Source organism: Tauraco erythrolophus, chromosome Z (assembly GCF_009769465.1).
Source record: "Tauraco erythrolophus isolate bTauEry1 chromosome Z, bTauEry1.pri, whole genome shotgun sequence".
NCBI classification, from domain to species: domain Eukaryota; kingdom Metazoa; phylum Chordata; class Aves; order Musophagiformes; family Musophagidae; genus Tauraco; species Tauraco erythrolophus.
Window position 1 is genome coordinate 33,768,945 of NC_141496.1, and position 24,696 is coordinate 33,793,640.

General features: G+C 52.0%; 1 protein-coding gene across 7 annotated transcripts in view; it reads left to right on the forward strand.

Moving 5' to 3' along the window:
• Positions 1 to 24,696, forward strand: part of PAX5 (paired box 5) — a 144,197-nt gene that overhangs the window by 110,814 nt on the left and 8,687 nt on the right. For 4 of the 7 annotated variants that reach the window (XM_086628767.1, XM_086628768.1, XM_086628773.1 and 1 more), the window contains one exon: positions 1,952 to 2,053. The exons of the other annotated variants lie outside the window; for them this stretch is intronic. In XM_086628767.1, coding sequence (XP_086484893.1) covers positions 1,952 to 2,053 — 102 coding nt within the window. The remainder of the gene's footprint in view (positions 1 to 1,951; positions 2,054 to 24,696) is intronic. 7 annotated transcript variants of the gene reach the window in all.

The window sequence follows — 24,696 nt, forward strand, 5'->3', positions numbered from 1 at the left end:
CCCCAGGCTGTAGAGATGACATAATCAGAGTTTAGTTTTGTGTGGGAGAGAAGGAAGCAGGGCAGTGATGAGGGGAGAACGTTTTAATCTAAAAGAGCCATTTTCTGCCTGCATCGAATAATTAGAATTCATGATGCCCTTCCGTAAGGGATCTGGCTTCCCCCTAGAACTGGAGAGCAAACGATTCAATTGTTTTGAACCTTAAATCCTTTCAGGATGTGGATGCACCATAAATATTCTGTAGGAAGGGCCTGAGAGGAATGGCATGCATCCTGATTTGTGGATGCAGAGCACCGAGGAAAGTGGGGCATGTGCTGAGAGATCGCTGCAGCGATGCCTGAGTGCCAGGCGCTGCTGGAGTGATTTGGCATGGACCCCTTCGTATGACGGGGTGGTGGAGGAAGCAGCCTCTGTGGCCATGACCTGGGGGTGGTGAGCAGCAATTTGCAATAGCTCGTGTTCCCATCTCTGGTCTCATCAGATGCGATCTCATTTCTTTGATGATAACAAAAAAAGAAAGATTTTAAAATTTTATTTTTAGTTCGGTTTGAAATGAAATTGTGGCTCAAAGTCTCTGCCAACCAAAAGAGTTAAAAAATGGTTTTGGCTCATGGGGAAATGTTTAGTTTCAACCTCTCCAAGCTCTGGAGACTTGAAGAAAACACTGTCATAAAATCAAATGCCTACAGAAGACAGTTTGAACATGAGAATTGGTGCATTTCTTCTTGTCGGTGGCACTGAAATCGATAGTCTTGTAACTTTTCTTGTTGATCTGACATGCCACATTTTGATGAAGGAGCCTCCGCTCACAGTGATTTTTGCCCAGCTAACAAGCCATTTTGGGCCAACAGCATCTCGGAGCTGGCTGGAGCCTGCACTGGTCCCTGCCATAAGGATCCCTGCGCTTCTGAGGGCTCTTTGAAGGCAACTTACCCCTGGCTAAGTGATTGTCCCAAGGATGCCATGGCAATCCAGGAGAAGACCATGGGTGGGCTGCAGGTTTCCTTCTGTGGTGAGGGATGGGTCCTCCTGGTGGAATCACAAGAGCGTCCCTTTCTCCCGACGGGCCACCTGTGGCTGTGTCAGACAGCCGTTTCCCCAAAACCCTGCTGTGGCAGCGGCAGCCTGTGGGACAGTGGCTATCCCGGGAGCATGTGAGGGATGCGGGGTACGGGCAGGGCTGGGAGCCTTTCACCTTTGCTCCACAGGCAGCAGCATGTCCTGGATGGCGCTGGGAGCTGCCCTGGAAGAGGAGTGAGGAGAGGAGACCCCAGCTCCCTGGTCCAGGGGCAGAGGGAGATGGGGGACACCCCACTGCCTGCTTTCTGTGGGAGTATTTCCATGGAAGACCTGTGGGTACTTGAATAAAAAGACGTATTCCTGTGGTCTGAGCACTGTCTCAGCCTGCCTGCAAAGCTGGCTGTGCTCCTGGCACCACGGAACCACACTTTAAACTGACTTCATGTCTCAGCGTCTTGCATGTGTTCAGTTTTTTAATTGGCTTTAATAAGAGATAAAAACTGTGACTTGCAACGTCCTGTATTTACATGTCTGCAAACCATCAGCCCCTGCGCTGTGATGTTTTGGAGAGTTTTCTGGGAAAGAGTCATTCAGATCAGTGTTGTTTCACATTTCGCTGTTTCTGACTTTACAAATCTGAGCCTTGGAGGAACTTGGGAATAGGAGCGAGCAGCCAGAGTTCAGGCGGGCGCGTTCCTCTCCCCGCAGAGCTCTGCTCTTCCCTTCCTGCCTCTTGCTTCGTTGGTGCTTCACGGCAGCTCATGGAGGAGGCAGAGCTGTGCCTGCCCCCTGCCAGGCTGGAGATGCCGCGCTGGTCCTGGCGGAGCGGGGATGACAAATGCACGGCTGTGTTCTGGGCGCTCAGGGAGATGTAAAAGCGTGTCCGCTCGTCGCAATGCTCACGTGGTGATTTGTTGGTTTGATTCCTCAGGTCGCGAGCTGGCAAGCACAACCCTCCCGGGGTACCCTCCGCACGTCCCCCCCGCCGGACAGGGCAGCTACTCCGCTCCGGCACTGACAGGAATGGTGCCTGGTGAGTCTTCAAAACCAGGGGCGGGGGGGGAGGGAGGAAAAAATGAAAGGAAATGAAAAAGACAGCGTTTCAGTGGAAAGTGTGGCACTCTGTGGACGCTCTGTGCTGAGGGGAAGGGCAGGTCCTGGGGGCAGGAAGGGGTGGATACCTGGGGCAGGGGGTGGTCCAGCCGGTGGGCTGCCCAGTAGATTGTTTGCACTGAGATGCTGGCGGCGAGGACCAGGTGGGCGTGCAGCAGTGGGAGCACCGAGCCAGGCCCGCTCCCACCCGAGCATTGGAGGTCAGATGCTGCTAGAAGTTTATTTCAGCACATTTATTTCAGCTTGAAAGAGCTGCTGGGATTTGTCCCTAAGCTCTGCAGCCTTCGGTCTGGATGTGACAGGCACTCCTGGCTGTGAGGGAAATCGGTGTTCTTAGTCTCAAATATATATGTTAAAAGTCATGAATCTGGCCCCTAAGTGTCATACGATTTGAAAAACGGTGATAACTTGGAGATTCAGAGAGTTACTGAGGAAAATCCTCTGAATTTCATCTGTAATCACATCGCTCCGGGAGGTGGTGATTTAGGAAAAAATACTTGCAATAGGAAAATGGGTTGGTGACAGTGATTTGATGTCCAGGCTCTTCCGGGCTTAGTCTTTGTTACTAGCCTTGACTATGTTGTGCAAATTGGGTTCTACCAGATCGCTAGGAGTTAAGATAAAATCAGCCATTTATGTGTGTGTTAGAGTTAGAAACTGGCTGCGGAAGTTAGATCATGGGTTGTGTAGAAATCAATTTTTACCCATGAAATATAGACTCAGAAGTAGGGGCTGAGAAGATATCAGATGCAGTTTGTCAGAAGCGAGAATGGAAAGTGAACACCCGAAAGCAAGTCTTGTTGGAGAAGAATGTGAGGTTTGATCCGTGTTTCGTGCCATTTCTCATGGACACTCACATATACAGACACCGTTATTGGTACGTTTCTTCCGTCCTCAGCCAGGCCTGCCTGACTTCGGTGTTGTTGCTGACTGCTAGATTTGAACTTGCACCAGCTCTTTTGCATGACCACGAGCTGCAATGACGCCTTAAAGTGTGGGAAGCACCAGGCTCGGTTGGTCGTGTCTGTGTCCGGGTGGACGGATGTCCTGCCCCACCGGTCCCATCCTCTCCTGCCCAGTCCCTCCCAAGCCTTATTCCTGGCAAAGGTGGGGATTTAGGGGCTTTTAGAAGCCTTGTGGGAATCTACCACCTTCTTTCAGAGCACTTTTTACTGAAAATCCAGCTGTTGGCCCCAGTCCCTTCCCCAGCTAGGGGGAATACTTGCTCTTCCTTCTTTTTTGGGGAGTTACCAGCTGTTCAGGAGCAACTGCCAGGATAGGATGGCAAAACTGCAGGATGTTGGGCTTAGTGGTGCTCAGCCAGAGGAGGTGCAGTGAGAGTTCGGTGATGTAGAGTCGTCTGAGCTGATTTTCCCGGGTAATAGATTTTATTTTTAACTACACATAGGCTTGTGTGACCCATTATATTGAATAACTGCACTGTTCCTCTCACTGGTTCCTTTAATAACAACCTTCTGCTCCAGCTAGTGTGAAGGTCAGCTGCAATTCCTGTAGGTTCTCCTTCTCATTTAAGTGAGAATTTGCTAACTAGCATCCAAAATACCTTCTCAATCCTTCTTTGACTCCTGTCCTTTGCAGGACCAGTTTCAGAGCCTTGCTGGGGAAAGCAACACTGTCCCCAAGGGGCTGACCGTAAAGCGGGTGATGGATCCGGTCTGGTGCTGTTGGTACATCCCTGCTTGTTCCAGAACAGCCAAATCGCTGTGCCCGGGGAAGGGTGCATGTTTGTTGTACCAGATCTCAGGGATTCGTTTCACGACCTGCTGCTGTCTTGTCGTAGTTTTCAGAGCCTCTGCTAGAAATGTGCTTCCTTGATAAGATTTTTAATCATTAGCCATGAATTTCTGCTTGTAATTAAGTAATTGTGTGAGTTAAGTGCTTAGAGACGTGGGAGAAATGTATACATGATAAGACACAGGCGGTGTTTTGTTGCACGCTTGTTGCTGCCGCCGTGGCTTGTGCTGCTGTGAGTGAACCTGTCCCTCGCCACGCTGCCGGTGTTCACGGCATCTGCTGGTGGTCTGTGTCACGTTCGTGGGGCTGGCGGGACCGCCCAGCTCCTGGCGTTCCCAAGCTGGATCCAGTGGGAGCTGTCTGGATTCAGCTTCTTGCTCTGTGCTTGTCTCTTCTCCGACTGCCCCACAGTTCAGCTGAACAGGAGAGGCTTCTTCCCCCTCCAGCCCCTCTCCTGCAGGCAGGGATGTGGATGGGAACCTGTCTCCACTGCATCTCTGTACCTGGCACAAACAGCTCGGATCTCCTCCCTTCCTTCCCTGCAAAAACAGAGACTTGCGTATCAATAGGGAATTTCCTTTTTTATGTGGCTTATGAATGTCTACTGTGGCCCAGGGAATTAATCGAATACTGTTCTCTAAAGGAACCAAACAAGTAAATGCATGGCTTCGATTTCAGTCCAGAGCTTTACGAACCAAGAGCTGGCATTGCTTGAGGCTCCCATAAACGCATTCTCTCTGCAGACCACTGGCCCTGCATGCTTCTCCTGCTTTTTGGTGGCTGTCACCGTGTAAAGGTGATCGGAGAGGACCTCTTGAGAGCAGCTGCAGTTCCGGCAGACCACAGTGCTCTAACGGCACGGGGCTCAACTGAAATGCTGCAGTGTGGCGGGATGGGCACATACATGGGAAAACAACTGGTTGGGTGTTCAAGCTTGGAGTTGAAGGTTAATGCTGTGCTCCAGCTGGATGCTGGCAGCATGTGTGCCAATGCAGGATACGACCAGGAGTCTGTCCTGGTTAGCATCTTGACCCACAACTGGGAAAGAGGACACCTTGTCAGGTTTTCAGATGATGCCAAACTGAGGAGTGCCATCAGTAGGCTCCAGAGTAGGGCTGTCACTTGGAGACACCTAGGCAGGCTCAAGGAGAAGCATGAAATCCAGTGAGGGCGAACATAAAATCCTGCATCAGCGAAGGGAGTGCTTTGCAACAAACTGGGTTGAGGAGCAGCTGGCTGCTGGAGGGGACGCAGGCGGGTGGAGAGCTGAGCATCGGCCTGCCGCGTGCACTGACGGTGAGAATGACCAGCAACGTTCTGGCTGGGATCTGGAGGGAAGGGATTTTCCCCCTCACTTGTCTCACGTGTGGACTGGCAACGGGAATGGAGCAGTTTTGGGCCACCCAGCACAAAGAGGCAATGGGCATAAGTTGAAACAAGTGAGGTGCAAACTGGGTATGAGGAAAAGCTTCAAACTTTTTCCCCATGGAGAGGGTCCAGCAGTGGAAGATGTCGTTCAGAGAGGCTGGGCAGACTCTGTCCTTGAGGGTTTTCAAGGCCAGGCTGGATGGAGCACTGAGCATCCTGGTCTGGCCTCATTGCTGATCTTGCAGTCCCCTCCCATCTCAAAATGCCCCGTCATCCTGTGACTCAATGTTTTCGTTGTGGCACTATTGAAAATGTGCTGCAGAATCAGGAATTCATATGCTTCTGCCCGATACTGTGAGCAGAGATGGAGTCAGTAAGCTGTTAACAGGAGGAGAACAGGTCCCTTTCTGGGAAGCAGTGATGTCAGCAGTCCATGCAGGTGTACAGATGGGACAGCTCTGATCTAGACCTCAGTCACCATTAAACGACAGAGTCATGAATCCCCTTCAGAGGCTGGAGAAAGCCGTACGGACAGCTTCCCTGGCACAGGCCGGTGCCTAATGTCTGCACAGGAAAAGGGAGAAATCCCTCTCCATGTTCCTCCTCCCACCTGTGACCGTGGTCTCACCCCGCTGCAGCCCCGGCAGTGCCTGCTCCTGGCCCCTAGCTTGGCATCCCCTGTCTGCTCGTGCTCTGTGCCCGTTGCCCAGCTCGCCTCCTCCTTCAGGAGACCAGGGGTGAATGGGGGAAGGGGGATGGACCCAGTGTAAAAATGACGACTGTTGGTGGATATTCCTGGTTGTGTTGGGAGCAGGCAGGAGATCGGTAGCGTCGTGTGGCACCTGTCGTGGGAAGCCACGGAGTCCTGGGAACACTCACTGCCTGCCCACCATCCTGGCCTGCCTGCAGCTGGAGCAGGGGATGCAGCAGCTCCCGCAGCAGATTGCCCAAAGTGGACACTTCTCTTTAATCCTCGTTGTCTAGTGGCTTATGCCATGAATCATGAGAGTTTTATCCCGTGTAAATGTTTATTTTGTCTAGTGCAGCTCTGTGTATGTTCTCATTATCTATTTAGAGATTTAATCCACTCTTGATTCTGACTAGATTCGTAGTCTCAGTACCACCTCGGGGCACAGGATCCCTCAGGTTAATGAGATGCTGTATGCAGAAATTATCTCCAGTAGTTTGGTATTATTGTTATTATTTGTTTACACTGTGATTGTGCCCCTAATGTGCTGTCTCTTTAGAAACACGGAGCAGTGTTTTCCCAGCAGCCTTCCTGTTGTCACCTGGGAAGAGCAGGCAGGAGCCAACTGCGTTTTCACCATCCCGTCCAGCGCTTGCAGCCTGGAGCCTGGTGCCACCCGGCTTTGCTTGCTCCTTTCTGAAGAAGCAGTCTCAGGGCTGTGTGGCTCTCATGGTGGAGGTGATGCTGTCTTCTGCTTGCAGCTTCTGCTCTTTTTGCTCCCTTTGCTGCCTCGCATTTGCAGATTTGGCTTCAGGAGCGTAGTAGCAGCCAGTTGGGAGCACATTGCTGGGAAATGCAAAACTTACAGGGATATTACTCCATGGGTGTAATAACATGGCTGTAACTTACAGGGATATTACCCATGGGTGCCCTCCATGGGTGACGCGGAGCCTTTTTTTGAGGTGAAGTGTTGGAAAGGGAGTGCAGCTGCTAGAGCGGCGATCTGCTGGTGACGGTTAGCGCACTGTTATCATATGTCCCTGGCCTCGGGGAGGCTGGGCCTTCTCTCCAGCACTGCTCCCCATCTCACCTGGGCTTGGGTGCACTGCTGGCTGGGGCTGGCATAGTGATGGGGACCCATGCTGCTTGTCTGGAGTCTTCTCTTGGTCCTTTGTTGCTCCACACACCGCCAGTCTGTTTCCAGCACCAGGTCAGATCCCCCTCCATGGATCATGTTCGTGGGACTGCTCCCAAGACGTGTCTGAAGGTCTGTGTCCTCCCATGTGTGTGTAAGACAGTTGCCATCGGGAAGGGGACATAGGGGAATACATGAGGAGCGGTGCTGGAACTGCAGCCCACGTGCCTGCTCTGAGGACCATCATCCCAGGAGCTGTGTCGCATTTGGGACCCTGCTGCAGCCAGGGCAGGGGGGCTCATGGCAGTTCCCACAGCTGCGACAGCGAGGGCTTGGGCAAACCATGCCCATGTCCAGCTTCCGCATCTGCTTGCCCTTGCCGTCAGGCTCGCAGTACCGCAGCTGAGCTGGAAAAAGGTTATGCTGAGGCGGCCACGATCGTTCACTCAAATACTTATTCCAGTTTTTGTGTCAGAAGTGCTGGGACAGCAGCACTCGCTGTCCCTCGTTTCTGTATCCCTCCTCTTCCCTCTCCCCGTCTCTGGGGATGGAGACCCCACCCCAACCGACACCTCTTCTCCCCTCCCCAGGGCTGTCATTCACCTCATCCCCTCCTCTCCTGGAGGGCCCTGCGCTGGGTGACAGGAAAGGGTAGACTGTCCGGAATAGCGATGCTGAAAATATAGTCATTAATGGGACTCTGGAAACCCAGATGTCCTTTCTGAACACCGGTAATTTGTTTTTAATGAAAAACCATGCAGTGACCCTGAACAAATGAATTTCCTTTATATGAAGTCTATGTGCAATTACCCGACTAAAGGGAACCTGAAAACAGTGACATTCAAAACTGGGCTTTGAAAAGAAAAGCATAAAAAATAGCAACGGTGTCATTAGCAATCTTTTATCTGGGAGAAGGTGCTGGTTCTAACATGCAAGGCAGGAGGATGTGGTGCTGGGAAACAAAACACCTGGCTATTCAGACAGATTTTTTCGTCGTGGCTAGCAGGCATTAACGCGGAGAACTGAGATGGTCTGGGCTCCCCAGGCTGTTTCTCCCACCCAAGCCCCAAGGAACAGCACTGTCCCTGCACCGGCTTGGCTCCAGCCTGCAGCAAGGGGTGCCGGGCAGCAGGAACACCAGCCCGGCAGGGGGGGAGGCAGCAGTGCAGGTGTAGGAGCTCTGGAAAAAATCCTGTAGGGATTGGTGGGGTTTGGTCCCCCCTGGCACGCTGAAGACTTTATTCATCGTTATTTTCATCAGTTTATGTTGTTTGTCATGGCTCTGCCTTTGCCAAACTTCTGCAATGGCGTTTTGTCATCTCCTGGCACGTGGCAGTAAATGTTTGAAAGCAAAGTAGGTGGGAGGTAAAACGCTTAGAAACGGGCAGAGAAGCGAATTACAGTATGTGGGATGACAGAGGGCATCCGTGACGGAGCCTGAAACGGGTCCGCTGCTGATTCACAGCACCAAGCTGGAGCTGCTCGGTCACCTGGGCAGTGATGCCGCTGTGGCCAATAAAAGTGAAAGGCCCAAGAAAGACTTAAAGCAAATGAGAAACAAACCTGAACGTTTCTTTGGTGAGGTGGAAAGTCTGAAGGTTTTCTCCTTGGAATCTGGAGGTGACTCCTAAGTCCATCTGCCGTCTGCTCCACCAGCCTCACGCTGCTGTTATGGTGGCAATGTGCATCTCTGCTCGGATTATGGGCACGCACTTTTTTTTTGTGCTGGTATCGCCACTTTTTGCAGCTCATGTGGCTCAAATCCAGCTGTCACCTGGAGCACCCCAAAAACAGCTTCACCCCCCGCAGATGCTCATGGCAGCACCCATAGCTTCCACTGCCAGAGCCAGAAGACCCAGTGCCAAAGGACAGAAGTATGGACATTTGGCATTTTCTGCTTTAGCGAATTTACCATTTTTTCCCCAGTCTAGGGCTGCTCCACAAAGGTACCTCCCCACCCTTCTGTAATCTCGGAAGACAAATCCCAGAGAAGTTTCATCACGTATGATGGAGCAAGTGATGTGCCGTCACAGATATCTTGGGGAAATACCAGATTGCAAATCAACTGACAAATGATTCCCTTAATTAATAATGAAGCAGTTAACTAAACGATATGTGTTTATACACTGCTCCTGTACATTTTGAAGGAGGGGTTGCCAGTATCTTGGAAGCTTGGAGAAACATTTTGGTGTTCGTCTCTCAGGAATGTAATTACTGTGCTCGTGCAGAATATAGATAACATTGATATTGTTTTCAATATGATGTTGTCAGATATTATTTCATTAAATTGATTTAGAAATTACGCTGGAGAGGGCAAGAAGGTGAAATGTCAGGAAGCCGACAGGCTCTGGATCTGCTGTTCCCAAACCTGCCTTCCTCTTACAGACTGGACCCTCAACTGGGGTCAGTTAGCCCTGAGCCCCGACCACCCGGCTCTGCTGCCTTACACCAGCTGAGGATGCGGTCCCAGGCGTCCCACGCCCGGCAAAGCCGGTCCCGTCTGCTCTGTGGGCTCCCTCTGCTCCGGCCGTCGCTTCTGCCTCCTCCCGTCGAGGCAGGACGCTGTGCGTATCGAAACATAAGTAAGCAAGGCGAAGTGTGTATAGACAAAAGGGTCCGTATTTAGGAGTGAGGAGGAGGAGAGAAAACATATTGTATTGCTCCACTCTTTGGAAATTTCTATGCATTTGTAATAACAAAATTACCATAATTTGCTCGTTAACGCAGCTAGATCAGTCAAGCATTGTTCCAAACATGCAGAGGCTGCTTCTCAGTCTGGGTCTGCCAGTGAGTTAAGCGTGGTGGAAATTAGCATGCAAATAGCCCTAATTCGGCGGCCGAGCTGTCAGATCCGCCTTCAGCCGCTTGTTCCCTTTGAAATCCCTGACAGGAGCGGCTCAGGCAATCCCACCCTCCAGCAGATCCAGCCAGAAGAGGTACCAAGGGGGCATCTCCTGAGTGACAGTTTGGCTACCTTCAGTCAAATCCATCAGTCGTGTCAGCCGGCAGCGGCGCGCAGCGGTGCTGGGGGCCGCAGGCCGGGGGGGGCAGTTTCCAGCCAGACCTCCATGCCGAAACCGTCCCCTCCACACCCTGGGACGGTGCTGGAGTCCGAGGCTCCAGCAGCCGAGCGATGCTGCCCGTGGGATGGAGGAGTGCTCTCTTCAGATTGTGATTTTCCAGTTAAGCCACTGTTAGCAGCTGAAAGCGTCACTTTCAGGGTGTTTAGTGCTGAGGGGTGGAAGCCAGGGTCTGCGGTCATTTCTTCTGGAGCCCTGGCTGGGGCTCCTGGCTTGGCTGTGGCTACGGAGCTCGCGGAGCGTCATTGCAGAGGATGCTGCTCTGGGCAAAGCAGCACGTGGTTGGCATCAGAGGGATGCTGCCTGCAGCACCACGGCCACTGGCCGTCCCGGCAGATGGGGAGGAGAGGGCTGGAGGCACCCAGCTGATGGCACAAGATCCCATCGTGCATCTCCCGTGGTACCCATGGGAACCTTCCACCTCCTGTTACTGTGCAGCCTGCGGAGGTACCCGCAAACGGACGCTAGGGCAGCGGAAAACAGGGGCTGTTCCCTGCTGATGGTTCATTCAGTGTTACGGGTCTGACGTGCTGCCCACCTTTGAGCAGTACCACTGATTACAAAAGCCACAGGGAGAATTTAAGAAGCCTTTTGTTGCTGTTGTTGTTTTTTAATGTGATTAAACATTTTTCTGCCCCCTGCAAGCCAGTTGCTTTTGGGCTCCGTTGTGCTGGCAGCTACAACAAATGCGAGTCTCTGCCCCAAAACACTGAAGCTAGAAATTTAAAGATGAGGTGCTTGCAGATGAAATGTCTTTAAAGTTCATCACCTGCTCGTTAATTGCATTAGCCTCGTAGAACCTGGCATTGAGAGGTGCCCTGCGTGGTTGGCAGAGCTCACCCTACGCCGGGTCCGTTCGCCCTCACTGAGGCAGCTCCCAAGGTCAGGCACAGAGGATGTCCCCTCTGCGTGGGGGCTGCAGGATGCACCACGTCCTCTTCCTCTGGGAAGGCAGGAACAGCTTTACAAAGGGCTTCCTAACAGACCTTGTCCCGGCCAGCTCTCAAAACCGGTGGTGACAGTGACTCCCCCGGCGAAGCACACCCAATGTGCCGGCAGTGAGAGCTCGACATGCAGCTGGGACGTGGCGTGCCGTGGGTGAGACATGCCACTGCGTCCTCTGCCCTCTGCGGGTCCCCTCCTGTTTGCTCTGTTTTTGTCATTATTGATGGATGTTTGTTGATGGCAACACAATAAAAAAAAGCTGACTGTAATTGGGAAGCCATGAGGTCTAAATTAGTTCTGATTTGGGAACGTTGTGGTTTGAATTAGTGAAGTGAAGCACCGAAAAGCCAGTTAAGGTTCCTGGTGTCCTGGGCTGCGCACAGGCATTGCCTTCAAGGTGCCAAGGCGTGGCTGGAGCTGATGTGGTCTGGCCTGTGCTTGCAGGGCTGAACTCAACCCCGTTGCTCATGGTGAGGTTTCTCAGACCAGGGTAGCAGCCACGTGAGAGCACACGAAATGCTTTGTCATTTCTGAGCGTTCAGCCTTTTTGCGGTTGTGCCTCCTTGTGTTGTGCCCGTAGTCAGAGTTTAAAAAAAAATGGAGGTTACAAAAGCATCACGGTTACAAACAGCAAGTTGCCAGAGCTTTGAGCGCTGTGCTGTGCCTGGTGCCTGTCACGACGGCCGGTGATGGTGTGGGTGCAGGAGCAGCTCTGTGCCTCACGTGCCGGGCTTATGCGGGAACTGGACCCAGCCACCAAAACCAATCAGGCAGTTTCCCGACAAACCGCGTTCAACAATGAGCAAGAACCGAGATCTCCAAAGTAAGCAGAGTGGAAGGCACATCGTGGTCCACAGTGCCCGTGAGCAAGAGTGTGACGTGGCTGCTGGTATCCCTGCATGATGCTGCACAAGGAGTGTGTGGTGTCACCCCGAAGGCGGCAACCGAAGGTAGCACTGGTGAGAGAGCTGAGTCTGTATTTGCATCACATCCGAGCTTTACAGCCCAACTGCCACATGCTTCGTTGTGTGATGGGTGCTGGGGAGGATGCAGTTTCTTTTCTCCTGGGTGTCAGACCTTGGCCAGCCCGTTTGCTGCCCACATCAGGCACCCCGTGGAAGGGTGGCTTCTCATGTGTCATCCCAAGCCTGCCTCTGGGTGACAGCCTGAGAGGTTCGATATCTGCCCAGCTTCATGGCATTAGGAAGCATTGCTGAATTGTCCTGCGATCGACCGCATGTCTCGTGCTCCCAGCATCTGCGTGGCTGGGGGAGTGCAGAGCAGAGCCTGGAGACCCAGCCCTGCACCGGGCACCCCCGACTCCCGGCACCCTCCCTTTGCTGCTGCAGGATGACCCGTGCAGAGGTCTGGGGCTGGGGGGGTTGCAGTCATTCTCCTGCAGAACATTGCTTCTGAATTCAGCATTTTTACTGCTTACTGGACTCATTTTCTGAGGCTTGATTTCCATGTGATGATTGCTGGAGGGAGTTTGCTTGCAGTTAGCACTGTTTGGACATAGAACATCTGCCCTGCGGTGAACTGCAGTGCTGAGAACTGATGTCTATGGCACAAACTGTGATTAAGTATTCCAAGAATTAAGTATTCTGTTTCCAGGATGCTGTGGTTTAACTCCAGCGGCAACTCAGCCCCACCCAGTCACTCGCTCACTCCTTGCTGGTGGGACAGTGGAGAGAATTGTAAGGGTAGAAGTGAGAAAACTCGTGGGTTGAGATAAAGACAGTTTCATAGCCACTTCCCATGGGCAGGCAGGTGTTCACCATCCCCATGACAGCAGGGCTCCATCATGCCTAATGGTAACTTGGGAAGACAAACACCATCACTCCAAACGTTCCCCCCTTCCAGCTTTATATGCAGAGCGTGACATCATATGGTCTGGAATATCCCTTCAATTAACTCTGCCCCAGCCAAAACCAGCAGCATACAGGAGTTTCTGGACACATTTAGACTTTATCGAAACAAATGGAAAATGCCAGGATGTTAGAATAGATTGCAATGCAGTACGATGGAACGTCATATGATCAGTGCAAATGAACCAAAATGAGTTAAAGGATGGAAAACCAAATTAAGTGAAAAACTTAAGCAAAATGACATACCTTAGTAAAAATGAAGGAAGGCGTTCCAGGAAATTCTCCATTTCCATAGCAGAGCCTTCCTCTGGAAACACATTTTAACGTGGAGGGCCTCAAGCTGCAGGAAGCGATGTTTGCGTTGGAAAACTGTTGTGTGTGCACCCGTGTCAGGCAGGCGCAAAACCCTGCACAAGGACGTGCCAGTGGGGACCGCCCGAGGACGTGTCTCCTGCGTGCCCCGCTCATGGACTGCCTGGCTGTGCCAGGAGAAGAGGGACAGCCTGGATGGTAAAGTGAGGAGTCCCCAGAAAGAAGGATGCATTCACTTATTTCTCGCAGCAAATACAGCACCGAGCGCTTTGATTGCAAAGCGGGGCACAGGACACCTATGGCTGCAGTAGATTTGGGATCAGGCTCTGCAAAGATTGCAGAGTAAGTTGGGAAATTTAAATGTAACCTCCTTAATTCCTGCATAAAAAGACTAAAATCAGTGCTCTGGTCCCGACTCGATATCTGCTTGGCAACAAATGCACTAAATCCTCTCAGTCTGAGGCAACAGCAGCAATGGTTGCTTTGCCACAGAATAAGTAATTTCCAAGTATACATGGAAGTTTTACTTACATGGAGAGGTGTGCATGGACCCCACAGTGGGATAGGCAGTGCCCAGGTGGGAGAAGGGCTGCTTGCTGTGTCGGTAAGAGGTGCTGGGCATGGGATGGCGATGCTGCCCGTCTTCTCTTCCTCCCACCAGCCTCCTTCATTCAGCACAAAGAAGCCGCCTCAGTCTTTGATCTTGCATATTTACTGCAGTCAGGAAATGTAATGCCAGCCCTCAGCGAGAAGCCTGGTCCCGTAGAGGTTGCCCTGGGCTGTAGGTATGCGTGGGGAGCCATGGCTCCTCCGGGAGATGTGCCACGGCAGCCACGGTGTCCTCAAACATCAGCGCACTACGCGTGGGAAGAGGTACCCATCCATCATCCCTTCCCCACCACGTGCTCTCTTCTTTGCCATAATTTTTGGCTGATTCAGCTGGATCAGGCCAGGCTAAGCAGGTGCAGACATTACTTGGAGATGACTCTGGCTGCAAAACGTTTGCCAGCAGAGTGTCCGTCCTGCCGGAGGACCGAGCTGCCGCGCTCCCGGAGATTGACCCGCGATCGGCTGACATGTTTTTCCTCTGCATTAAAAGGATGCCTGTAACGTGGATGCGGTGTAAAACCAAAGCAGTGCTGTGAAAATCAAGTGAGAAATTATCTGTCTTCTGTCACTCAGGCATTCATTTGCATTGTGTTTGGTGTCAGAAAGAAAAACCGACATCTCTGCCAGTGCTGTGTCTCTGTATTTCAGAGCTTGCACGAGCTCCCTGTGATGACAGAAAGAACCAGTGGGGAAAAGCAGACCCTGCTGGCGTGCGGAAGTCCCAGTGCGGAGGTGGCTGAAGCCTAGAGTCCAGCTGAAATCCTGGTCTTGCAGGCAGAAGGCCAGGATGATGAGGTTTTGAGCAGCTCAGCCAGGAGTGCTCATCCACGCAGGGGATTTACATGAGGACAAGAGACTTTTCCGTCCGTCGAAGGTGTTGCCACCTCAGCAGAAAAGGCAGGATCTGGCCATCGCCTGGTATAGCCAGAGCTGCTGCCCGGTCCCAGTTGACCTCTGGCTCGCTGCCAGCGTGATCTGGTGTGATCACCAAGGGTGGGGATGCCAGCGGGGATGCCAGCGGATGTCTGAGGCAATGCCAGTGTGGGAGGATGCTCCCTCAGCCATGCAGAAGCTTTTCTACTCCTGTTCACACCTGCATTTGCAGGTAATTGAAGACAGCTTCCATGTCAGCAGCAACATACCTTTATCAAGCTTCCAAAATGCTTAATTTCCAGACTTCACAATTTCCACACTGTAGCTATGTTATTATGGCTCATAACATTATATCTATTTCTGCTACTAGCTAAATTACTAGTGTAATTACTGGATGTAACTACACGTTACACTATCATCATGAAGGCTGAAATTATAAAAAGGCTAAACTTGGGACAAAGCATGGAGTAGAATATTTTCATCTGAACCAAACGCAGCATTTCTGTTACATAGGTTGGAGATTTTCGTCCCACAAGATACTTCTTGGCACTTTTTACATCAATTTGGGCTGAAACCGTATTGTGAAGCTTAGTATTTTCTGTGGGACAGAATTTTTCCTTTTCATCCTGCCAGTCCGGAGCAGAGAAGGTGAAGCGGTGCCTGACCTCATGTGCTGTCGGGCCGCAGGCGTGCAGATCTGGAGACCCAAGGTGCACAGGCAGGGAGCGAGTGACGTGCTGCCCCTCGTCCACTCCACACCCCTCGCCAGTCCTGGATGTGGGGGGGAAACATGAGGCTTTTCGAAGGCCGCAGGCAGCCTCACGGACCAGGCATGGGGAGAGCCGCGAGCTGGTCTGGGGAGAGCCACTGCAGCAACCGGCACAGAGTGGCACCGCGTTCCCAGCCCCATGTCCGACAGCGCCGGTGCCAAGGCTCTGCACGTGGCTCGTGGGGCTCACTGGGCTTGGTATCGCCAGCGGTGCAGCTTCTCACTGCTGGAACCATCCGAGGTCCCAAGGGATGGCGTGCCGGTGGCTGGTGGAGAGGGTAGACGACTCTGCAGGGGGGAAGCCTGACAAGGGAAGGGGCGAATTCCTCGTTGTCATTAATTGCCATGCCATCTTCTATGCAGATGAGTTGGGCAGTTGTCCTCCTGGTACAGGGAGATAAATCTCTCCTAATGCAGTTCCAATATGGTTGCTGCGTGGCACCACCTACCTTTGTTGTATTAAAGTTAAATACCTTTGTGTACAAAAGTTTAAAGTGCATAGCTAAAACCTATGTGCTTGCAGTAATTGCAGATGTAAATCTTTTTGTCATCCTGCAAAGACTAGGTGAGGTATTTCATAAATATGTCAGAAGCGGCATTAAAATTTTATGGCAGGCAGCACGGGTCGAGAATAGTACAGTGACTTCACAGCAAGGTACGTCCACCTTAACCCACAACTCATTAGTCATTGATGGGATTTCTGTGCCTTGTAGCTTCTTGGAAATGAGGTAGCGTTACAAAAATCTGCATGTTACTGCTTTCTTAAAATATGACAACCCCCTCAGAACCGTTAAAAATAAGATTGTACATCTTTGAGCAGGTGCTAGTTAATATGAAGATAAAATAAGGGGGAAACACTGTCCAATCTGTATGACCATAAAATTATGTGCAACCTTCATTAGAAGTTAATTGGCAGTCTTGGTGGGACTGGGAACTTGGGAGGGACGTTGTCTGAATGTGACCAACTACCTTCCAGCCGCAACTGCAATAAACTTCTGCTTGGCTGACGTGCAGGAAAAATTAGCTGGTGTGCGGGCGGATTTCATTGTGAAATCCCACGTGTGAAAGTTTGGGTGATGGTTGCACCTACACTGTTCATTGAAGAGTTAGTCAATGGCTACAAGACGTTACAGACATGAGCAGCATGTGCTTTTGGTGAGTGTAAGTGTGCTGGTGGAAGGGGTCATAGACGGTAATAACCGATCTATTGATCTGCTGGATTCATATGGCAGATTTGCCAGTGGGTTTACACGCCTGTTTTTCCTACAAGGGTAAAGAGCGTGCCCGTACCTGTGCGTGCACGTTGGTGAGTCTTTTCCATGTGTCTTTCCATACGCATGGGCTGTATTTCTACGTATGCTCCCTCGGTGCCCCCAGGGGGAAGCTGCTGCCAACAGTGCTGTCCCCGACACCCCAGGAAAACGCTTCCTGAGGCTGGTGGTGGCAGCAGGCTCCCTGGTCTGCTCGCTGCTGGATCTATGTGCCATTCCCCACCTGCTAACGGAGCAAACCCTGTTCCCCTGCTCGAAGCTGGATTTTGCCCCCGGCATCGCCTGGGCCGCCCCGGCGGTTGCTGTGACAGTGTCTGTAGGTAACTGAACACGATGGGTGTAGGAAGTGTTTCGGCGTTCTAGCCAGCAGGTTGTTCCTCTTGCTTTTAGGAGAGAAATGAGCTTTAACAAGCAAAAGGCATTTCACTATTTTTTCAGGTTTGTTTGAGACGGGTGTTGTGGGTGCTGCTTACACCACTGGCTGTGGTGGTCAACAGTCATCACCACACGTCCTGGCTGTTCTTTCAACCTGCCATACAGACGCTGTCTAATTAATTGTAGGGTGTTAATAGCCCTACCTGGGATCCTGTGAGTGACTGTGTACCCATGGTTGGCTGGGCTCCTGCAGTACATTACAGCTCCAGGGGCTCTGTCTTGGCTACAGCCGGACAGAATTTTGACATAGTTTTATTGTATTATGTTTGAAGAACGCAGGTGGAGGCTTAGAGTGTTCAGAACTTGCTGTTTGTCTTTTTTTTTTTAATTGAAAATCAAGAAGTGAGGATTTTGTTCTGTGTAAGGAAAGTTTTACTTGAAAATGGTTTGTGAGGGCTGTTCATCTGCTGAAATCTATCACTTTCTATTTCATCCTCAAAAGATAAAAAAAGAAAAAATTTAATTGTGCAGAAAGCATTTCCCCTTTTCCATTTATTAACACTTTATTCACTTCTTTCCTGTGGGAATGGATGAATTGCTGGTCAGTGAGAGTCTGGAGTCCACGAGCAGCTTCCTGTTTTAATGCAGAGGATCTGTGGCATTTTGAAGAGCAGCTTTCTTCTTTCAAAACTGCTCATTGAAGAGGTTTTCCAAAATGGCATTTTTCAACCCCCTTGGGAAATGTTTCTTTTGCATTAAAGCTCCTTCCAACCACAAACCATGCCAGAGCTGGTGCAGCTGTACGTCTGTGTGGGGCAGCGTATCCGTCGCTTGCAGGGGCTGGGCAGGGGGGTGGCATTGGCTCTGAAATGCATGTATGACCCCCCGCCGCTGCTGCGGTTCGCTTCCAGAGAGGTCTGGCTGCAGCAGTGATCACCCGCACATCTTGGACCCATCATTTGTCCTGGCACGGTTCTGATAATCCAATCCTGAGAAAATTTCCCAAGGCGGCCCTTCAAAGACTGGCCTGTGAGTCCTGTGTGCTCATCCTGGGATTTTTAGCTGGTTATCACCTGGGGTGTTTTCACTGAGATAAATTGGGTAGAACACGATGGATGTTTCCTGTATACGATGTATTTTCCTGCTCGGCTCCTTCCCAGGGGGAACATCGTTGCCAAAATACACGTTTTGTTTCGGTAGGGCTGCGTTTGGGTAATTTTCTCCTTTTTGCACTTCTTTTCTTGTAGCGCGTAGACTGCTCTGTCCCTGGTCTGGCGGGCAGGTTAACGGCCAAGCATGCTTGGTCCAAGGAGCAGAAGGCAGAGTTATCAACATCCTCCATCCCACGGGACTTCTGCGGACAAAGAGAAGGGGAAGGACCAGGACAAGACCAGGCAGATCACTCGTGATTAACCTGTGGCATGCCCTGGGTATCCAGTCCCCTGGGGTTAAATACAGCTGAGCAGTTAAATACGGGTTAGGGCAGTATAAATCACTGATCCTGTCGTTTGCTAAGGAATGTTAAAATTGGAAGAAAGTCCAAGTTTCAATCAAAACAAAAACTGGCAATAAAAATTACTCTGGACTGCGTGAAAAGTTTTTCAGTTCAAAGCTACAATTCGTTTTCCAGCTGAGATTTTTGGATTTTTTTTTTTAGCCTCACTGAACCCTATTTGAAAACTTAACATCTCTCTGAATTTAAAAGAAAAAGAAAATATTTGTTTGGAAAATGTGAGGTTTTCTAAAAAATTCAACACTCTTTTTCACTGAAGGACTTTGCCAAAATTGTCGCAAGCTTGCTAAAGTATGTCGTGATGTGAAACTGCTTTTTTGCTTGAAAGCAAGTTTTGACTGAAAAGTGTATCCCAGACCCACTGTACACAGAGAAAACTTGTAAGGGAGTGAGTTTCGTGACTCATGGAGGCTGCAGCTTTCCAGGCAAGGCTGCAGAGCTCTTCCTCTCTCGCCCTGAGCCGTGACGACGGCATGCTGTGGTGAGGCAGAGTCGCTTTGCCGAGGGGAAAAGAACACCACTGTTCTCTGCAGAGGGGCCAGACTGCTCTCCTTCTTTCCTAAGGTCTCTCACACTTGTTTGTCATTCTCACTTTTCATGGGATGCTGCTGTCACGAAGCAATGTCTCGGGTGGTGTTGGCGTAAGATGGGAAGCAACTTCTCGTGCTGTCCTTTGGCTGGTATCCACCTCCAACACGAGGGTGCCTGGCTGTGTTACACCAGTGACTCTGTGCCACGGCTTTTGTGGCCGTGCTTGGAGAGCTGCTGTTCCACAGCGTCGGTCAGCGATGTTCAGGCTGCCGGGGCGCATTCGCGTGGCTTGACGGGGCGCTTAGCCCAGCTCCCCATGCAGTCAGCCACATCATAGCTACCAGCATAGTGATTGTTATTGGAATTTGCTGAAGAAATTTATGATCTGTGTGATTACTTTGACAAAAGAAGGTGATAGTAAACAAATAAAAGTCGTGAGAAAGTTAATTTTAAAAAGTTACAGTGAGGTCCTTGCCGCAGAGGAAAGGCAGAGACACCGGTATCCCGTGCCAGGAGGTCAGGATCGAGGGAGAGATGGGTTCATCCGCAGGAACTCGACTCTGGGACATGTATGGCAGATTATTTTTAAATTTGCCCGGGACCCCAACGAGGAAAGGGCAAAGTGTCGCCGTTCCCGGCCAGGATTCTAATTTTTGTCCCACAGCCTTCGGTCCTCATCCCTTATGCAGTTGCGTTTATCAAATACAATTTCTCCTGGTTTGTTTTAATCTTCTGCCAAATGGAGGGGCTAAATAAAAACCCAGAGCTTGGATGGCAAAAGGACCCAGGTAATGGGGACTGATGGAGAAAACCATCAGTCTGGGACTAATTCAGCAGGAGCAGGGCATAGACGCGGGGTTGTGGTCACTCTCCTGGTTGGGTGGCAGTGGTTCCAGCTGGTGCTCGCGGGGAGCAGTTGCATGGTGGTCACAGGGACAAAGGCACATTGTATCACCTGCATGTTGTCTTACCTGCACGTCCTATCACCTGCAGCCATCATGCAGACACCACTGCTCACCCTGATGGTCCTGATGGCTTCTCCCCATCCCAAACGCGTGTGAAAAAACCTCATATCTGAGAAAATACTGTGAAACGTGTCCAAACACGTGCCTGCCTTCATGTAGGTGGCTCCGGTTGAGCTGTGCTGGCTCTGCAGCTTCTGTTTCACGGGGTCTTCTGAGGCTCTGCAGACTGCAGCAATGTGTTGAACTTGGAAGTGATGTATAAAACTTCTTTGTTGAGTGTTTGTTTGAATGTTGCATTTCAGTCAGGAGCTGGATAAGAAGCGTGTTCCCTGTTTGACCGGTCTGCTGATTTCTGCTGGTGTTGAGTGCCACACGGCCACAAGAAGACAACACTGAGGGACATGTTCACTACTGCTGTGCTGCCTAACGGGACTGCAGCCCGGTGCCCTGTGCGGTGGGCAGTGTTAGTGTGGCGACAGTGGTCAGGCTGTCTCCATCCTGGGAGATGTCCACATCGTGGCGGGACATGGCCCTGCTTTGAGCTAGGGTCTGGAGCCCTTCTGCCCCATCCTTCTGCCTTTCAGCAGGGCAGGAGGGTTTCCAGCACCCTCCTGTCCTGAGCCCAGCACTGGTGCACAGAGGTGCCCGCATCCTCCCCATCCTTGCAGGGGCAGTTCTCGGAAGCCGTGGCAGTTTGAAAGACACTGTGAAATCTCCTTCTTCGCCTCTTAGCTCTTGAGATTTTTAAGCTCACACTTTCCAGTTTTTCTGCACATCGCAAAGGAAACTTACAGGAAGCTTACCTTAAAACTGAACAGACTGGTAAACACACGTTGATAATCCTCAGAGAAGATGCTGCAGAACGGACCATGCGGATCCCTCCGCCACCTTCAGCCTCCGTTTGCAGCCACCCCCGGGGCTCACCCTGTGGGAGAGGGGTCTGCGCCTCCGTCCCACTGTCCCAGGGAGGGTATATCTCTGCGGCTTGCCGCTGCCTGGTAGCAGCAGCGTTACTGGGGATTGTTCTTCCCTCCTCCCCTGCACCTCTGCCCGTGGTGGTGACAGGGAGTCTGGCCCCTCTTGGGCTACAGCCGCATATTGGATCGTGGCGGTGTGGAGTCTGGTCTGCAGCGAGAGGTGGGCTGATGCTGGCAGAAGCCCTTGATTTGGTGTCTGTGTGTCTTATTGATGCCAGATTTCCTAAGGAGGTGGCTTACTGTTTCACCCCTTCCTCGCGGCGCGGGCAGGCACCGCGCATGTTTGTGCAACACACCGCATGTGTGCGCATCCCCGAGTAGCTGATTCGTTGTGTTTTTGAACGGAGCGAGGGCCGGGCTGTCAAGAAGTGTAGCTGATGGACCTCAGAATATCTGGTGGAAGTCACGAGGCGCTCACGCGACGTTCATTCATCTGGCTCAGTTTCAGTCATGGCTGTACCATTTGTCTGCCCAAGCGCTGTGATGGTAATAGCAGGGCTTGAGACTTTCTCCCCCACTCCTCCTTTTCCCCTCCCCTCTCTCGTGTTTCTTTTCTCTCGTTTTCCTTCCTGCCCTCCCTCCTCTCTCTCTATTTTTTTTTCCCCCTGCAAGGCTGATGGATATGCAGAGTATGTTAAGAAGCAAGCAATACTGTCACCGAGCTGATGGTGCTCAGTGACTCCTCAAGCTCCTGGCTGGTCTGTACTGCAGGAGCTTGACACCCTGACCACTGAGGCATAAAAAACAGAGAATTGGAAGCCTCAGCCTGACAGGCACTGGAGCATCCCCCAGAGAGGGTCCACGATGTGTGTCTGCGTGTGAGTGTGGGGAGGAGGGCAGTGGGGGTGGTGGGGGAGGAGAGCAAGGCAGGAGAGGATGAAACAATGAGATGTCAGCCCGTTCCCACCCGCAGCCCTGCCGCAGCGCTGGCGAGCAGTTAGAAAGCGCTGCTGCCTGCTCCGTGATGGGACAGACAGACCAGCATGTGTGACCTCGGGAGGACGGGAGAGGGGAGCGGTGGGTGCAAAGGGGATGGAGGGAGATCGGTGGGACAGCTGGAAGTGAGGGGTGGTCCTGTCCTCAGGTGAGCACGTGTGCCCTCTCTCGGGGCACAGCTCTCGCTGGGGTGCGGCAGCTCACCACGAGCTTTGGTCAGAGCCTGGGGTGCCACCAGTGTGCGGAGGAGCTGGGCAGGCTCCGCTCCACACCCTGTGTGAGTGATCTGAAGCAGGGATCAGAGTCTGTCCTGTCTGCCCTGTCCCTCCATCTGTGCACCCCACAGCTCCTGGGGAGGACGCAGCAGCAGGACTCTGTCCCATCGGCTTAGGCGTGTCATGTTGGTCAGGCAGCACAACTGTTTTGTGTGCCTAAAAGAGGGCTAAATCTTGGCATTCCTTGCTGCCCTGTGGAAAGGAAGAGATGGAACCGTTGGGATAGGTAGCATGTGAGCCCCTCCTTGTAGCAGAGACACCCACAAGGTGGAGGGATTTTTGTGCAGCACACTCTGGAAGGAGGACCTGGCCATGAGCCTGCAAGGACTGGGAAAGATCATATCATGCATGGAATGTTACGAGCCAGTTTGCTGCCCACGTGCTTTGCGGGCTTGGTGGGTCAGAGACTTGCTGCGAGCTGAGGGGATTTGGGAACGGGGGTCGAGAAGGGTGGGCGCCAACCAAGCAGACAGCCCCAGCTGCAGCAGCGGGGAGGCAGGAGAAGGGACTGAGGAGCACCTGCAGTGTCCTGCTGGAGGGAGCTTGCTTCCTGGCTGGCGGAAGGCAATGGAGATGCCTTTGCCAGTGGCTCTGGTACCTCGAGTGGCTCTTGACACCTGGTCTGGCTTTGCTGTCTCCACCACGGCTCACTCTTTTAGAGTGGGCACTGTGACGGGGGGTGACCTCCAGGTTCTGAAGTCGTCTGTCATCCAGGACAGGGAGCAGAGAGGAAATGTAGGTACGATGTACTTCACCAGGAAGAATAGATTGGAAACGGCTCTGTTTCCCATGGCTCAGGGTGAACTGATGCCATTCCTTAGAAGCGGTAACAAAAAACTTCTCTGAGCTTGTGTACAAACGTGGCCAGAACAGCAACACGTGCTGGGCATGCAAGCACTTGCTGCTGCTGGCTTCGGATCTCATCTGGTTGCCCTGCCTATGGACACTGGGTTGGAGGGAGAGAGCAGGTCGAGGCTCGTGGGTGACGGTCTACAGGTGTGAAGGGCTCAGGGAAACAGAGCAGGATTGTTAACAAAGATCGCCTGGAGCAAACCAGCAATGGGCAGCTTTTGCCGTCAGCACAATGACGTGTTTACGGGCGTCCGGTGTCATAGGCTGAGAGGCGGCTTGTTTTCACTGAAGTGGCATCATGTGGAGACCAAGCTGCCCTGGGGTAGGGACCTGACCCTATATTTTGATGCCAACGTGTGTTACTTCTGTATAGGCAGAACACGCTGTTGCAGGTGGACAGCGCAGCTGTCGCAGCCCAGCACCGCTGAGCTGAGAGCCCACCGTGACAGGCAGCACGGCCCCACCAGTCACCAGAGCATTGTTCCCTCACCCCAGGGGCCAGCGGGTCAGCAGCTTGCCTAAACCATGTCCTGAGCAAGGCCACTCCTGGGCCCAGTGACTCAGATGCGGTCCCCAGGGTGGGTCTGTAGGTTGTGCTGGCTGGGGGTGCTGAGCCCAGGGAAGTGGAGACGTGGCGGTGGGGGTAAAGGCAGCCCCTGGGCACGGGATGGGGCTACGCCAGTGCCGAGGACCAGAACAGGGGGAGGTCACAGTGTCTTCTGCTGCATCCTGGCAGCCCTCTCCTCTTGCTATAGGAAACCTACTCCTTCTCCTGCTGTGCTGTGTTGTGCGTGCATATGTCTGCATATGGGAGAGGGAGAATCATGGAATCATAGAATCATAGAACAGTTTGGGTTAGAAGGCACCTTCAAGATCATCTAGTTCCAATCCCCTTGCCATGTGCAGGGGCACCCTTCACTACACCAGATTGCTCAAAGCCTCATCCAACCTGGCCTTGAACACTTCCAGGGATGGGGCAGCCCCAGCTCCTCTGGGCAACCTGTTCCGTTGTTTCACCATCCTCATTTGTAAAAAATGTCTTCCTTAAATCTCACTGAAATCTCCCCTCTTTCAGTTTAAAGCCATTGCCCCTTGTCCTGTCACTACACGTCCTTGTCCAAAGCCCCTCTCCAGCTTTCTTGTAGCCCCTTTAGGTACTGGAAGGCTGCTAGAAGGTCTCCCTGGAGCCTTCTCTTCTCCAGGCTGAACAACCCAACTCTCTCAGCCTGTAGGAGAAGAGGAGGAAGAAAGGGAGGAGGAGAGTGGGAAACTGTAATTTATGGAAAATTTCCTAATAAATCGGCAGCCATGTTGGTATTTGTGTGATGGTAGAGCCGAGTGCTCTGCTGGGGTCGGAGCCCCATGGTGCAAGGCTCTGTCCTGAAGAGCCTGCAGCTGAAGTATGAAACGGGAAGTGACATGTGAAGAGAACAAACAGATGGGGAGAGCGGGAGCTGGTGAGGAGA